At 56.0% G+C, this 16,114-nt stretch overlaps 1 protein-coding gene across 1 annotated transcript in view; it reads left to right on the forward strand.

The window, feature by feature from the left end:
• Nucleotides 1-1,766: 1,766 nt before the first annotated feature.
• LRRC75A (leucine rich repeat containing 75A) overlaps nt 1,767-16,114 on the forward strand; it is a 21,129-nt gene continuing 6,781 nt past the window's right edge. The window contains exons 1-2 of the mRNA XM_008570813.1: nt 1,767-1,823; nt 9,403-9,531. Coding sequence (XP_008569035.1) covers nt 1,767-1,823; nt 9,403-9,531 — 186 coding nt within the window. The remainder of the gene's footprint in view (nt 1,824-9,402; nt 9,532-16,114) is intronic.

Below are 16,114 nucleotides of genomic sequence, written 5' to 3' on the forward strand. Positions count from 1 at the left end.
CAGTGAGCGGGAACCGGTCTGTATGTGGGATCCGAACCCTCGGCGGGAGCGCCACCACGCTCCCAAGCGGCGCACTGTAGCGGTGCGCCACCTGGCCGCCCGTGGGCATGACTTTTGAGGGCCCCCATCTATCCCACTGAATCCTGCGTCTGGTGTCCCCTTCCCTGTGGGCATGACTTTTGAGGGCCCCCATCTATCCCACTGAATCCTGCGTCTGGTGTCCCCTTCCTTGCCCATGGCAGTTTTAAGACTCTACTCTGCCTCCTAAGAGACTGTGGTCTTTCTGGAGAAGCAAGTCTTCTCTGCTCCTTCCTGGCTTCTTAGCTGTAAGGTGTCCTGGCTGCCCTCCCTAGTGGCTTCCTCTGGCTGCGTTTCCCTAACAGCGCCTGACATTTCCCTTTCCTCCCCTGGGAGTACCCCGGAAGGCCAACCAGAATGTCATAGGGAAGGGGACTGGAGTCCAGGCACCCAGCTGAGGCCCCATGTCCCCTGGCTTATTCCCTCCCTTAGGAGTAGCAGCCTCTGATGTTCCAGAGCCAGGAGGAGACGCAGTCCCGTGCGCTCTGGGCTGTAATTAGTGTCCCCCTGCTGGGCGGTGTCTGATCACCACCTCATTGAGTGGCTTTGCACGTTCGGGCTCTGGTGGCTCAGCACTGGATCCGTGCACCTTGCCGGTTAGCATTCAGAGCTCGCTGCCTGCCTCCTTCCCTGGCTCTGTTATTGCAGAAACTGCAGTCGTGCCTGAGGAGAGAGACGAATACCGGCTTGTTTCCTGTGGGGCCTTCCTTCTGGGAATGGGGTTAAAAAGGAGTTTGAAAGAGGAGGGAGTTGGGGTTTAAAATAGAGCGTGCCTGGCAGCCTGCTACGTGGCTTCTCCCAGCTTCCCCCTAAAACACCTAAAAAGACACACCAGAAAGAGACGCACATTCTTAGAACAGCGACAGCAGAGACAGGTGGACAGTCTGAGAGGAGCCTCCGCCTGCTGTAGGACAGATGGAACTGGTCCAACAAGGAAGAAACAATCCAGGCTTCCCTCAGGAATCCGAGTCCTCCCCAAGAAGGTAGGAAGCTGCTTCCTCCCTCCACCTGAGGACGTCACCAATCGGAACATGAGCCGACTGCCCTGCACCACGCGAGGGACGGTTTGGGGTAGAAGAGTCCAGCCCCCTCACTGCGCCCTCGGCCACGCCGCTGTCTGCATCTGTTCAGAGGAGGCGACTGAACCAGCAGGCAGGAGGGTAGAAGTGTGGCCACTGTCCACACACACCCAGCGGGCTTGGCCACAGATAGAAAGTGACAGACACTGTCATGGATGTCCATGGACTTAACTGTCACGAGTGTCAGAGATCCAGGTCCTGGGGCTGGATGAGGATGTCCCTTCTTAAGGTCATAGTCATAGAAGTTCAATGCTAAGACTCGGCCAGAGCTGGGCTCCTCAGCAAGGCAGGGCCTGAAGAGGAGGAGTCTGCTCTTTCCCAGGGAGGTGGCCGTGGGGACAAGGACACGTTGATAGATGTGGGTCTCGCTAGATCTCGCCTTCTTCCAGGGTGAGCACATGGGGAGAAAAACCCTGGGTGTAGGATAAATGCCACAGAACCTGAACCCTGACCTCTGGGAATGAGTTACAGCAGGATCCAGAAGAAATCAACTTTGTGGGAAAGAACAAAAGGCCACCAAAAGGGGCCAAGCTGAGATGGAAAAGAAAACCAACAGGATGAGATGAAAAGGGAGATTAATGCACAAAGTAGGAATTGCAAGGAAATGCGATGGAGTGGACTTGCAGCCCCTCCTGGAGCAGCAAAAGTCGCGATGAGCTGCAGAACGTGAGTCAGTGACGTGGGAGGCCGCCTTGAGACCTCGACGGGAGTGCAGTGTGCAAAGAATATGGGAAAAGGTGAACTCGGAAGACACCTAGAGCCAACGTTGGATTTTCCTGAAGAAGAGGTGGGCTAGAAAAAGGTCTGTGTTTGTAGATCGAAAGACCCGAACACTGAAGGTAAGTCTGAAGAAAACAGATCCACGAGTGGACACGCAGTGGCAAAATTTTTGATAACCAAGCGTGATGGGCAGAAGGAAAGTGGCCGGACGCACGTGCACGCTCCCATGTTCCTGCCTATCTCAGGAAGGTGCCTACGTTTGCCTGCCGGGGGTCTCGGGCCCTTTTTTATAATCGTGTTAAAGTACACCTGATATAAAATATATCATTTTAACTGGTTTTAAGTGTACAGCTCAATAGCATTAAGAACATTCCCATCGTTGTGCAGCCGGTCTCCAGAACTCTCTTCCTCTTGCAGAACTGCAACTACCCACTAAACAGCTCTCCATCACCTCTCCCTCCCTGCAGCCAGCGTTCTACTTTCTCTGAATTTGACAACTCCAGGAATCACACAGTGTTTGTCCCGTTGTGACTGGCTTATTTCGGTCAGCATAATGGCCATAAGGTTCATTCGTGTCGTAGCATCTGTCAGAATTTCCTTCCTTTTTAAGGCTGAATAATGTTCTATTTGGTGGACAGACCACGTCTTGTTCACCCACTCGTCTGTCAGTGCACACGGGGTTGCCTCCTCTACCCTTGGGCTATTGTGAATAACGCTGCTATGAACCTGGGGGCACAAACATCTGTTTGAGTCCCTGCTTTCAGTTCTTTTGCGTGTATACACCTAGAAGTGGAACTGCCGGATCATATGGTAATTCTGTGCTCAGTGTTTTGAGGAGCTGCCACACCTTTTTCCACGGTGGCTGTACCATTTTGCATCCCTACCAGCAGTGCACAGAAGTTTTAATTTCTCCACATCCTGACCAACACTTTTGTTCTGTTTTGTTTTGTTTTGCTGGGGGTGGGAGGGGGGATGTGGTTTGGCTCTGAGGACTGGAGACTGGATTGTCCAGAGAAGTTAAGTTGATTTGTATTAGGAAGAGAAAAACCGAGAGCCAGGAGGGTTTATGGGGTGTTAATGAGAAACTGCAGGACAGTTGAGTCCGGTAGGAGGAGGGATACAGGGAAGGGATTCTAGGAATTTGGGGGCTTCATGATTGGGATGTCCCTTTGGTGACTTTGAGAGATTGCTGTAAAGATATTACTGCCTTATAGGCTATCTTGTGTGTTGAACGGGTGTTCCTAGGCAGGGGACAGTGTGCTGGGACTGTCCAAGAGATGTGTCTGGGGTTTAGTGGCAAAGACATCTGGGCTGCAAAAGCAGCTAAAGAAGCAAAAATCAGATGGCTGCAGAGTCATGAGTGATACCGAATACCAGAGGGCAGCTGAGTAGCGTCTGTGGTGTTTTTTGGGAGATTCTATTGAGCCAGGCTGTCTTCAGGTGTGACTTCAACATGCAGGAGTTTTCAAGCAGGCCAGAGCTCAGAAAAGCAGCTGTCCGTCTGTTCCTTCAGGGAATGTGCTGGATGGTGACCCCTGGCAGTGCAAAAACACAGAGTAAAGGTCTGAGTCCTGCTGCGGGGCGAATCGGTAGCAAGGAGGGGCAGGGAGCGTGCACACTCACAGTGACACACTGTGTGCAGTGCCAAATGTCATCGACAGAGTCACCTGCACATTTACAAAATAATAATAGCAGTTCGGGCCGGCCCAGTGGCGCACTGGATAAGTGCGCCGCTTGGGAAGCGCGGCGGCGCTCCCGTCCGAGGGTTCGGATCCCACATACAGACCGGCTCCTGCTCACTGGCTGAGCGAGGCACGGGAGCGACACCGAGGGTTGCGATCCTGTTGCCGGTCCCCAGTCCGGTGCGGGGGCAACACTGAGGGTTGCGATCCATTGCCGGACACGGAAAAAGACAAAAGACAAAAAAATAATAATAATAACAATAATAATAATAATAGCAGTAATCCTTAATTGTACCAACAAAGACTAAGAAGGGGAGGAAAGCTAGCCAGCAGGCAGACACTGGAAGACCCCGTGACATCCAGCACAGCCCCTTTCTAGGTCTGTTTCCTGGGTTGTCCTTGCCCTGGGACCCTTGGCTTGGACGTTGTTCCTTCTCCCAGACACCGGCTGTGGGCACAAGGCCTTCCTGGACCCCTCAGCACCACCATCACACGCTGCACCTGCATAGACGGGGCCTCAGTGGAGAGTCAGTCGGAGTTTCTCCAGTGTCCGGAGGGAAGGGAAACCCTTCCCCACCCTCATTTAGCACCCTCCTCCCAGAGCACTGCATTCGTCTATCCCATCAGCTCAAACCTTTTTGTGGTATCAGGATCCCTTGATACTCTTTAAAATTATTGAGGAACTCAAAGGGGTTTTCTTTACGTGGGTCATGCCTAATGCTACGTACTGTATTAGAAATTAAAAAGATTTTCAAGATTTATTTACTTAGTCATTTAAAATTAATAATAAGCTCACATGTGGAGGAAATAAATTTTTATGAAAATAACTATATTTTCCAAAAGAAAAAAGAAGTGAGAAGAGTGGCATTGCTTCCCACTTGCGCAGCTCTCTCTAATGTCTGTCATCCCAGGACACGGCGGGGTTCTCAGACCTGCTGTTTTTGCATCCGGGCTCTTGCGACAGGTGGTTTTTTTTTTTTTTTTTTTTTTCGACAGGTGGTTTTGATTGACTTCTATGAAGAAAATCCAGCGTCACACAGCTGTCGCTGGAAAAGTGGCGTTAGACCACACTTTGAGAAACGCTGTCCTAGCTCCCTCTGTGAATCTCTACTTTTTGGAAACCCATACCCTAGCCCCAGGCCCATCGTCTCTCTCCCCATTGCAAGGATTCCTCAAACCTGCCTATCCAAGCTCAAGTGATGTGGGGCCCCACTTCCTCGAGATGACACATGCTGGCCACTGGCTGCTGGGCCGGGCCACTCGGTCAGGGAGCAGTACGTGACCCATGCTTCCACTGGTGTCCCCAGACTTTCTGGCTAGGAGCTGTCCACGTGCACAGTTGCTAGAGATGGAACTGTTCAGACCCATAAGGAGGAAGATGGGGTTTTCCTCGATGTCTCATGCTTTGCGATGACTAGAGGGGCCACATCTGGATCTGCTTCTCCCCTTCCTTCCATGCAGGAGCCAGGGCAGAGCGGAGTGCTGGAGGCCCCCGTTGGGCAGTGTCAGTGCAGGCCCTGGGTGCACAGACCAAGAGGAGCCCGTCCCTGGGGCTGTGGTCCCAGAGGTGTCTCAGGAGGCTGTAGCCAGGACCACTGCCCCAGGCATGGGCTCCTCTTGGTCTGTGCTCCTGGCTACAGCCTCCTGAGACACCATGGATCTGGTTAGCTGCTCTCCCTAACCCCCAACCCCGTGGGTAACTCCCAGTGGGTGGGGACATAGTCATCCCCCATAAACTGGCTTGGGGAGGGGGTATGGAGAGGACACCAAGGAGGCCAGAAGTGGCTCGAGGTTCTCGAGACCCAGGAAGTGCCCTAAAGCAGCACAAGCACTCTGTGGACCTAGGCGGGGTCCAAGTAAAGAAATAAAGCAATAAAGAGCGCAGCTGCCTCTGGCTGGGCTCCATCTGGTTTTCCCTGTAGTCTCCCTGGGACCTTGGGAGCCCCACCCCAGCTGGAACTCACAGGGAGGACGCCAGCATGACTCACAGTTACCAGAGCCCAGCCAGCCCCGCCTGCCAACAGCGGGCCTGGGGAAGGACGTTCTGCATCTTCTCAGACCTGCCCCAGCCTCTGGTTAACGCCTGGATGTTTCTTGGTCCTTCCAGGATAGGATAGCCTGGACTGGCCACTTTCCTTTGTCTGTCTGTCTGTCTGTAACCAAGAGCTGTTCTGCCAAGAGCCGCAGCCCGCAGGCTTGCTGGCTCCTCTGCCTCCCTCTTGTCCACCCCAGCTCCAAGATCTTGGAACACACTTTGATGAGTACTAATGTGATTCGTCTGCCCATTTCACAGGTGGAGAAACGGGCCCAAGACGGAAGACTGGCGCACAAACTTACAGTGGGTTGGGGGTCAGCCAGGCCTAGATTCCAGCACTTTCTCCAAGGGGCACTGAGGGACAGGGAGCAGACCACTAGGCGCCAGGGGTACACAAAGGAGAGGGGTACACAAGTGAAGCAGAGGAGGGACAGAGGCTGACACTGTCAACAACCGCAGAGGAGCAGCCCAGCTTGCATGACAGACTGGAAAAGAGAGTGTCTCCCTCCAGCCTCTGACCTCCTCCCCATGCCACAAGGCCAGCCTCCGGCCATGGGGATGAACACAAGCCCTTTGACTTTCAGCCTTACTGTGTTCCCAACCTCCTTCTGCCCCGGGAGGGTGGGCACATGTTTTTGCACATTGCTGGGAAGTTGTTTGCATCCTGGGATCCTGCGTGTCCACATGACCCCGACACACCCTCCTGACCCTGAGGCCAGTGTGGGCTTTGCACCAGGGTCCTTGTCCTGCCCTGACTCCTGTGTTTTTCTAGAGAGGGAGGTCATGGCTTTTAACACATTCTCATATGGGTCTGTGGTCTAACATGAAATCAAGAACCACTGCATAAGGGGTAGAGGGGCTGTTCAGGGAGGAGGGGGCAGAGGGGAGTCGGGTGGGGCAGGCGCAGCCACTGTTGGAGACAGGTTTCCCCTGCTGGAGGCTTTCGGTGTGTTTCTTGGTTTTGTTTCTCTCACCTGCTTGTGATGCCAGGGTCACTCCCCATTTTGCAGATGGGCAAGCTGAGGCTCAACAATGTTAGGCAGGTTGCCTCAGGATGCAGCGCTGAGGGGTGGAGCAAGCCAGGGCAGGTGCAGAGGTCCCAGCGAGGGTTGCACTTGGTTCTGCAGAGGGCCCAGCTCAAGAACGGGGCAGCAGCACCAAGAAGCCTGCCTTCCTTGCACCCACGCCTGTCCTGGAGCCCACAGATTCGGGTCCTCGGTAAAGTATTTCAGCAGCCAGAGAACCTAGCTCAGTACAGGGCAGTTTTCCTTTAAAGTTTGTTCCTGCTGCATAGAAAACTAAACCCCAAAACTGGCCCCTCAGTGTCCTCACTGAAGCTTGAAGAAAACTGTAAAAAGTGTAGGAGACAGAGTGCCTCTGACTGCCGCAGCTAGGGCCACTGGCACGTGGGATCCACAGGGCAGCACATGGTAGAGAGGCCACGGCACCCCGGCCCTCCAGATCCATCCAGCAAAGACCTTTTCTTTCTTTGCCCTTGGAAATGTCAGACACCAAACCACAGGGCAGCGTCTCTGCCCTCCCCCACCTCCTGCCCAGCTCACTTCGGGGGTAGGTAAGAGCAGATGCCGTCCTCGATGAACAGGCCCCAGGCTGAGGCCGAGTCGCACCTTCACCATTCCTGAAATTCTGACGGTGAAAGAAGTTGGCTTGTCTGGGCCTTGATTTCTTCATCTGTGGATTGGGAATAATGATGCCCAGGCTACTTGCCTTACAGGGATTTCTAGGAATCACAGGGGGAAGGTGTTCAGAGAAGTTCAGAATATCCCACCAAATGTCGGGGAACAAACTCCTGCTGGAACTCAGCCAGTCACACCTGCCTTTCCTGTCCAGAATGTCCCATCCCCAGGTTGCTGGGCCCTGGAGACCCAGCCGGGAGCTGCCTTCTGTGAGCTGTGGGCAGGGGGCAGCCCTGGCTGGGCTTCAAGGCCTGGAGAGCTTAGGGTGTGGACAGCGCAAGGGGGCTGCTTTCCCTGCCCACCCCGGGGCTCCCCTTGTTCCTCAGAGTGGGGTAGGACCGTCCCTGGGTGGGAATGCCGTCACGGCTGGTCTGTGTGAGGCTCCGAGCTAGGGACAGGGCCCCAGCTCACAGCCAAGGGCAGCAGAAATTGGGCAGAGGGTGCGTGAGAAAAGAGAAGGTGCGCCCACCGTCTGTCACACACAGCTGTGAACTGCAGTCCGGCTCCCCGGGGCGGCCCCCTCTGCTTCACTTCTCAAAGCAGATGGCTCCTTCCAGCTCCACCAGTTTGGTGGGTGAGAAATTCTAGCTCCATCGTATTTGGGGGGCCTGCTCTTTCCCTTTCATTGTATAAGAATCTTAGGGTCTCATGCAGCCCAGAACGTTTGGAACAGGGCCCTTGGGCCGGAAACCACACCGGTCTCTGCTCTTGGCCAAGCCATGGGGGCAGCGTGGGTGAGCCCGACTTTCAGGGCGTGGTGCCCCCTGCAGGGCAGAGAAGGTCGTACCTTTGCTTCCCCCATCCTAGGGCTCATGGCTGAGACATCTGAGACGGTTTAGCAAGAGGGAAACATACAAATTTATTTAAGATTTACGTGACGCTGGACCTTCCGCAGTGAAGACCCAGATACACAAAGGGAAACCTGCCATTTGCATGGACTGTCGTGCAGAAGTGAGACTGGAGGGTGCAGCGAGCCGGGCACATAGTCAGGCCTCTGCTCAGACTCTTCTTGGCGTCTCTGTTTTTCAGGATAAAGACATTCCTTTCCTCTGGTACAATACAGAGGACCCCTCTGGAATGAGGGTCTTATGACCTGCTTTAGAGGAAGGGCCGGGGGCGGCCCGGTGGCGCACTGCTACAGTGCGCTGCTTGGGAGTACGGCGGCGCTCCCGACAAGGGTTCAGATCCCACATACAGACCGGTTCCCGCTCACTGGCTGAGCGAGGTGCGGGCGCAACACCGAGGGTTGCGATCCTGTTGCCGGTCCCGGTCCGGTGCGGGCGCGACACTGAGGGTTGCAATCCGTTGCCGGACACGAAAAAAAAAAAAAAATAGAGGAAGGGCCGGGAATTCTTTCAGGAGAGGGGCAGAGAGACCTTCCTGCTTTGTCTGCTCAGATCCACAGTGCCATATTTTGGGGAAATGCTCCACATACCACCCCCAAAACGCTTGTCCCGCCTCAGACCTGGGGACCCTCTGCTCCAGTGGTTTCTGTCCCCTCCCCCCATCAGGAGGGCCCCACTTCATACCCTTTCTGAAGGTGCCCTGCTGGCCTTCCTTCTGGGTACCTGGTGGCTTCTTACAACCCCACAACTCAAAAGCCCCCACGGCAAAGGAACACTGAGGTTGTATCAGCTGCAGCAGGATCAGTAACAATGATTTCAGAGTCAAGAAGAAAACACAAATAAATATCAGTAAATGATCCAGTCACAAGGCAGGGAAGTTTTGCTATGCATGCCGATTCCCGATTTTGCCCCCGATGGGGAAGCAGGCACTAGCACGTTGGCTTCATCCTCGGGGAAACCGGAGAGGCAATGGTGGGGGGCTCTGTCGGGAGAGGTTGACAGAGGGCAACTGCATGAACTGCGGAGCCTTCAGATGCCGGTCCCTCCTCTTCCTCAGCTCAGAGAGAAAGAGAAACAGGCAGAGGCTTGTCCTGGTCCTCCAAGGGAAGCTCTGCAGGTGCTTCCTTGCCAGGGCTCTGGATGAGGCTGAGCCATTTGCAGGGGGCTGTACCCGCTTCTCCCGCGCTGGGGCCCATGAGTCGGGTGGGGCTTGAGGACCGGGTGGGGCAGCCGCCTCTGACCTCTGGGCTTCCTTTGCTTTTGCAGGACCTGGGCATGGAGTCGACCTCGCTGGACGACGTTCTGTATCGCTACGCCAGCTTCCGGAACCTGGTGGACCCCATCACACACGACCTCATCATCAGCCTGGCGCGCTACATCCACTGCCCCAAGCCGGTAGGGTGCTGTGGTCTGAGCCAGCCAGCTCCGGGGGCGTGAGGTGGGCGCCTGTCTGGGCAAAGCAGCTGTGCCCAAGGAGGGCTGGCAGATGCTTCCCAGGCCCAGGGAGGACAAGTCCCTCCTGCAGGCACTGAGAGGGTGGGCCTGAGGTGCCCTCCATTGGCCGCATCGGTTTTGTTTGGCCCATGGGGTGGATTCATTGCCAACACTTAAAAATCAGAATTTTTCACATAATCCCTGTATTCAGCTGCCCTAGAAAATTGGAAGCTCCAGCAGCATAAAGCCCTCATTTCTACAAGGCTGGAACTGAGTAGCCATCCCTGTTATACAGGGCCAGGCCCACCATGTACAGTTGTACAGGTTGTACCCTGCACACAGGCACACATACAGAGAGGTGGCTGGGGTGGGAGGAGGCAGGACCTAGTTAAAATCTAGCCGTCTCTCCGCCCACCAAGCCATGGGCCCTGGTGCAAGATTGTGTCCACCTAAAAGTGGACGTTTTCTAATTTGTACAAAGGTGCCATGTAAAGCTGGCAGTGGCCCTGCCTGGGGCTGTCCCGTTTGCCTCAGTCCCCACCACTCCCAGTTGTCTTCAACTCTGAGGCTGTCATTTTACACCCACCACTTCACTCATGTCTATTTCCTGCCTGTCCCCTGTAGCTCAGAAGGAAAAACTCCAGGGCTCTCCAGGCTCCAGAACTGCTGCCCAGCCCCTTCTGGGTGGGATACTCTGCCCTGTTCCAGCTGGCTCCAGGGTCTAAGCTGGGCCATGGGCCTTGAGGGTTGCCAGGCTGGCTTGCCCGGGGCTGCACAGCTGGACTGGCAGGGGAGGGGAGGGCCGGGCCGGGGTAGCTCTGCACTTGAGCTCTTCTCTGCTGTTTTGGTTTCTTCCCTCCCGTCCTCAATTTCCAACAGCTTCCCAAAGAAGCACTTCTTCCATGGCAGGGCCAGGAAGCAGAGGAGGACCAGGGGTGCAGGAGGGAGGCTTCCCCTTTCAGAGTAGGGCCTAGAGTAAGAGGGAGGAGATGGTTGCCCACACTCACCGCTCGCTGGCCTGGGCACAGACCTGAGCGTGGTCACCCAGGGGAAAGAGGGCTGCTGGGGCTGAGCTCCACCTGGGCTGTGTCTAGCACCTTCCCTCTGGTGCCAGGACTCTGAGGTAGGAGCTGGCCGTGGAGGGCAGGGGACCAGCCTGTTCGGTGTCTGGTAAGGACCTTCCTCCACATTGCCTTCTTGTGTCCTCACGTGGCAGTGAAAGGGCAAGGGAGCTCTCTGGGATCTTCTTATAAGGACATTGGTCCCATCATGAGGGCTCACCCTCATGACCCCCCAAAGGCCCCACCTCCTCATACCGTCACCGTGGGGATTGGGGTTTCAACATAACATAAGAATTTTGGGAGGCTGCAGACGTTCAGTCCGTTCTATGGTATAACCTTTCTCAAATCACTTGATAACCTATGCTTCATTTTCCTCAACTCCAAAATGGGCATAAAAATAATCTCTCTCCTATCAAGCTGTTTTGAGAGTTAAACAAGATGATTCACAAGAAGCCCTTGCATGTGCCTGGCCTGTGCAAGCACCACAGGGACAGAAGTCAAGGTGGTGACTACTCAGTGAGCACCTACCCACCACGTGTCGAGCAGTGCGCTCAGATCCCGCAGGTCAGTTGCAGGAAACAGCGCCAAGTAAGACTGGTCCCTGGGACCTCACCCCCTGCGGTCTCCCTGCAGTCTCAGAGTCTTGGAAAACAATGGGCTCATCTCTGACTGGGATGTCCGGAATCAGCAGAGTCAGCCCTGCTGGAGGCCCAGGGGCCTAGCTGGTCCCCTGCCCATGCCCACAGCTATGTGGCAAAAGATGCTCTTTTGCAGGACTCTCCCAGTTGTGGAGGAGGCAGGAGTGGGAGGTCCCCGAGCTATGGGGTCCCCAAGCTGGTGGTAGGGGCAGCCCCTCCACCCACCCCAGCTACATGAGCTGGCTCTGAGTGATTTGCATCTGAGAATTTCATATCAGCCCAAGTTGTGGGCCTAGAAATTATGAACAGAGGTGTCAGGATCAGAGAGCTTGTCCCTAGGTAAATTGGATCATACGTGTACCTCACTGAAAATCCTGCAGCTGGCATTGTTTTCATTTAAATAAAACCCAAACTCCTCCTCTGGCCCTGCCTGAGTCTTCAATCTCATCTGCCCCACTCACAGCCCTGCACACTCTGCTTCTGGCACATCTAAATCCTCCCCTACCTCGGGGACTGTGCAGCCCCCTCAGTGCACGAGCCCCCCGTGTCTGAGCTCCCTTCCCCTCCATTCGGACTGAGCCTGAATGCCACCTCTCGCGGGCCTTCCTCAGCCAGCTGCCTCGCGCAGGCCTCCGAGCAGCCCCCGTCTCAGAGCCTCCTTACTCATTCATTTCTCCATTTCACCTCCTGGTCTCTGAAATTATCTTCCTTGTTTGTTGGCTTGTTTATTGTCTGTTTTCCTTACTGTAGTATAAACTCAAAAGGGGCATCTGTCCTGTTCCAGGTCACCTTCTGCACCAGGCAGGAAGCAGGCGACATGTTCCACGGAATTTTTAGAGAGCGTAGTAAAGGGTGCAGACAGGGTAAAGGGAATCAACAGGAAGTTGTTCCACCGAGGGGGTCCCGAGGGGCGCTGCACCGCTAGAGCCAGGACGAGAACGCCTGTTTGGAACTGTGCCCGTCATCTGTTGCTGTGTAACAAGTTATCCCAAAACTCAGTGGCTCAAAACCACAGACATCTGCTGCTGTACAGTCTGTGTAGGTCAGGAATTCGGGGGCAGCTGGGCTAGGTACTTCTGGCTTGTGGTCTCTCCAGACATTGGTCAGGGCTGCACGTATCAGAAGGCCTGACAGGTTGGCAAGTCCACCCCCAAGACGGCCCATCGCAAGGGGTCGGCAGGAGGCCTCAGCTCCTGGGCGTGAGGGCCTCTCCGTAGGACTGCTTGAGCATCCAGCTTATCCCCGAGCGAGAGGTAACGCAGAAGCCACAACACCTTTTATGGCTCAGAAGTCGCATGCCGTCACATCTGCCGTTCTGTTGATTCTGCCAGTCACCCAGACACACCCTGACACAGTGTGGAAGGGCACTGACCCCGGGGGGCGAGGACCGGGGCCGTCTCGGTGGCTGGCTGCCACCCTGCTGAAGCAGGGGCAGCAGGAAGAAGAATCCCTTGGCCCTTCTCTCCTGCCCTCTGACCTTGCTCTGGCTGCTCCCGTTAGCTGAACCTAGCTGGAAGCCAGGGCCAAGAGAGCCCAGCGCCACAGCCTCGAGTGCTCGGCCTTCTGCACACAGAGAAGGACAGAGAGTGGACTGCAGAGAGGGAGTCAACAGAGGAGCCAGCACACAGTGCCCGCATCTGGAGCTGTGTCCAGCGCGTAGTGAGCAGGGCAGTTGATATTTGGTTGCTGAATGAGTAAATCTGCAAACCAACAAGGGAGGGAAGCTTTGAGTGGAGGGCAGTGGAGGGCTGTGCTCGCTGCAGTCCGGGAGGCAGTTTCAAAGGTGCTAGGGAGCTGGAAATGGCAGGTGGCGTCGCCATCTGACAATGGAGCAGTGTTGGGGCTGCTGTGGTCCCTCCTGAGGGGTCTGCCTTGACTGTCTGTCCTGACAGGTCAGGGACAAGTCCCTCACACATTCTTCCCCAGGGCCTCCAGGCAGCATCCCTGGGCAGGTCTGGAGAGGCTGCTGCCCAAACCCGCACTTGACCCTGCGGTGCCCCGAGCCACCCTGATTGTGCCACGCCCTCTTCTTCTCCGTGGGTCACGGGAGCTGGAGAGAGCTGAGGCTGCGACTGCCGCTGGCTTCCCGTGGGCTGGGGCTCTGCTGCAAGCAGGGAAGAGAGTTTATCCTACAGACACTGCAGCACCTCGTGGGGCCCGAGGGGAGCCAAGCTTGATGCAGACACAAGAACTGCAGACACTGCACGGGGCAGCCTTCCTCGGCCTCCTCTCCCCTGCCTGCCTCCTTCTCTGTCCCTCTGCACAGATTGCTCGTAGGGGACGCAGCTGCCCGCAGCCTCTACTTTACATGTCAGGGTCCTAGCCGTGGAGTCGAGGGGTACGTCTGCTCTCAAGTCCAGGTTCCAGGGAAGGGGCTGATGGGCTGCTGTCGGCACCCACTCATGGACCAGTCGGCTGGAGCTTGGCAGCGGGGTCTGGCTGCACAGAAAGGCTGCTGGGCTGCACCACTTTGAGAAGAACATTCCAGAGGAGAGGGTCTGGCAGCCTGTCCAAACGTGTGACATGCAGTGCCTGTCGTCAGGGTTGCATGAGGCACGTGGCTGCCCCGTGGCTTGGGAGGCGGCTGTGTCTCGACACTGAAGCCACACGGGATGCCGCTGCCTCCCCTCTTCTCCCCACTCACCTCTGGGTCAGTTCTGCTCTCCAGATGAGGAAGACCTGGGGGGGGCCTTGGAAAGTGAGGGAGCGGAGAAATAATTAGATGGTCTTGCCAAAGCTTTCTTGTTGCAAATGATAGAAACACCTCGGACTAACCGAAGCAGAAGACAGGATTCCTCACCAGGAGGGCAGAGCAGGGAGCAGTGCGGGGTGGTCGTACGAGCACCACCTCAGCACCAACGTGCAGGGTGGGGTCCTGCTGGCCTTGCCAGTCTCATTGCCTCCTTTATGCCTCAGTCCCCTCCTCTGTGAAGTGGGGATAGTAGTAGTGCCGGTTCCACAGGATTGTTGTGGGGACTAGCACTGGGATGAGTTTGCACATGCAATGCAGAGATGCCAGTGTGCCAGAGACTGGCCATGTCCTGTCCTGGGGTGGTCCCGGGAGAGATGCTGGGCAGACACCTGATCCCACCCACTGGTCCTTCTTGTCCTGAAAGTGTCTGAGCCGGTGCTTCTCCACCCTGGACTTTTAAAACTTCCCTGGGATTCCAGTGTGCAAGATTCCAAGGCGGTGAACTGAGGCTGTAGATGTGCCGTCTCCATTGTCAGCCCCCATTCTCCCTTTGCCTTCCAAAGTCAGCCTTCACCCCAGCCCGCACTACGCCTGCCCCTCGCTGAGCCTGTGCTGGCCAAGGCCTCCTCACTGGACACGCGGTGGCCTCCATGGGGTGTCTGGCCCCCCGGCCACCCGTCCCCCGGGTGTCCGTAGCTCTGCTCGCTGCTGCCTTCTCCATCTCCCGTGTGTCCAGTGCTTCCCCCTCGGCTCATTCCCTTGCTAGGGCTTTAATCAGATGCTGAGGAGTGGGCCAGCCTGGGCCTGTCTTGACCCCCAGCCCCATAAGCAATTGCATGCCCAGCTGGAGGTCCCATAGGCCCGTCAGACTCAACGCGGCCCCGCATGAGCTGGTCGGTCCCCATCCAACCTCCTCACCAGCTTCTACCCTGGAGCCCCTTTTCTTCTACCAGGTCCCAAGCCCAAAGCCCAGACCTCCTCGTCCTCTCCCTGCCTACACCTCCCCACCCAGCTGTGTGGCCTTCCCCCTGCATCCCCTTCCCCAGCCTGGCCCTGAGTCACCTTCTCAGAATGCAAACCTGATCCTGCTGTCCGTCCCCAGTGACTTCCCTGCAGCCCCCGTGATCTAGCCCCCTCCCCATTCACCCACCTCACTTCCCACCACACACCCCGTGTGACTAGGCTGAGCAAGACCCTGAATCTAGGAATCAGACGTCAGCTCCAGGGGTTGCCATGCAGGGATCTGGAGTGACAGCTGACACAAGTGCATTCTCAGTGGCAGGCTAAGACATTAGGACGCTGTGAGGCTTGTGGAGAACCAGATTCCACATGGCTCATCCAGATCGATTCTGCTCAGTCTCGGGCCCTCCCATGGCCCTGGGCCCTGCTCAGATGCCTCAGGTCTTCAGATGCCCAACCCCCACCTTCCCACCCCTTCTCTGTCTTGTCCCCCTTCCTCAGAGCCTCTTTCTCTTGCCTTTCCATCAGGCCCAGCCCTGTCCCTCGCCCTCTGGGTTTCAGTTTCCTCCTCCGTATGATGGGTGTGATGAAAGTATTCACTGCTGAGGGTGTTGTGGGAGTTGCATAAAGTTCTAGCATACTGTGCGGTGCAGGAACCAGAAGTGCTCAGACCCCAGATTCTCGCCTGCCTGCACGTCTGTAACACACCCCCACCTCGGCCCTCGCACAGCTGTTTCCTCCTCACTTAGGGATGCCTTGTGTTTCCTTTCTCCATCCAAAAATCACTAACCCATTTGCTCTTAAATGCCCAGCTCCAGCCTGAGCCTGGGCAGAGGCACCTTGTTCACCCTGCCGGAGTTCCACTTCCATGCCACGCTTGCAACAGCACAGCGCTCACTCGGCGAGCATTCCTAGAGCCGCCATGGACCGGGCTCTGCTCAACACACTTTAAAACTAGTAACTTGAGGGGCCGGCCCGGTGGCGTACTGGATAAGTGCGCCGCTTGGGAAGCGCGGCGGCGCTCCCGCCCGAGGGTTCGGATCCCACATACAGACCGGTTCCCGCTCATTGGCTGAGCGAGGCGCGGGAGCAACACCGAGGGTTGCAATCCCGTTGCCTGTCCCCGGTCCGTTGCGATCCGTTGCCGGATACGGAAAAAGACAAAAAAAAAAAAAAAAAAAAAAAAAAAAAAA

Source organism: Galeopterus variegatus, unplaced genomic scaffold (genome assembly GCF_000696425.1).
Source record: "Galeopterus variegatus unplaced genomic scaffold, G_variegatus-3.0.2 Scaffold632, whole genome shotgun sequence".
Classification (NCBI taxonomy): Eukaryota; Metazoa; Chordata; class Mammalia; order Dermoptera; family Cynocephalidae; genus Galeopterus; species Galeopterus variegatus.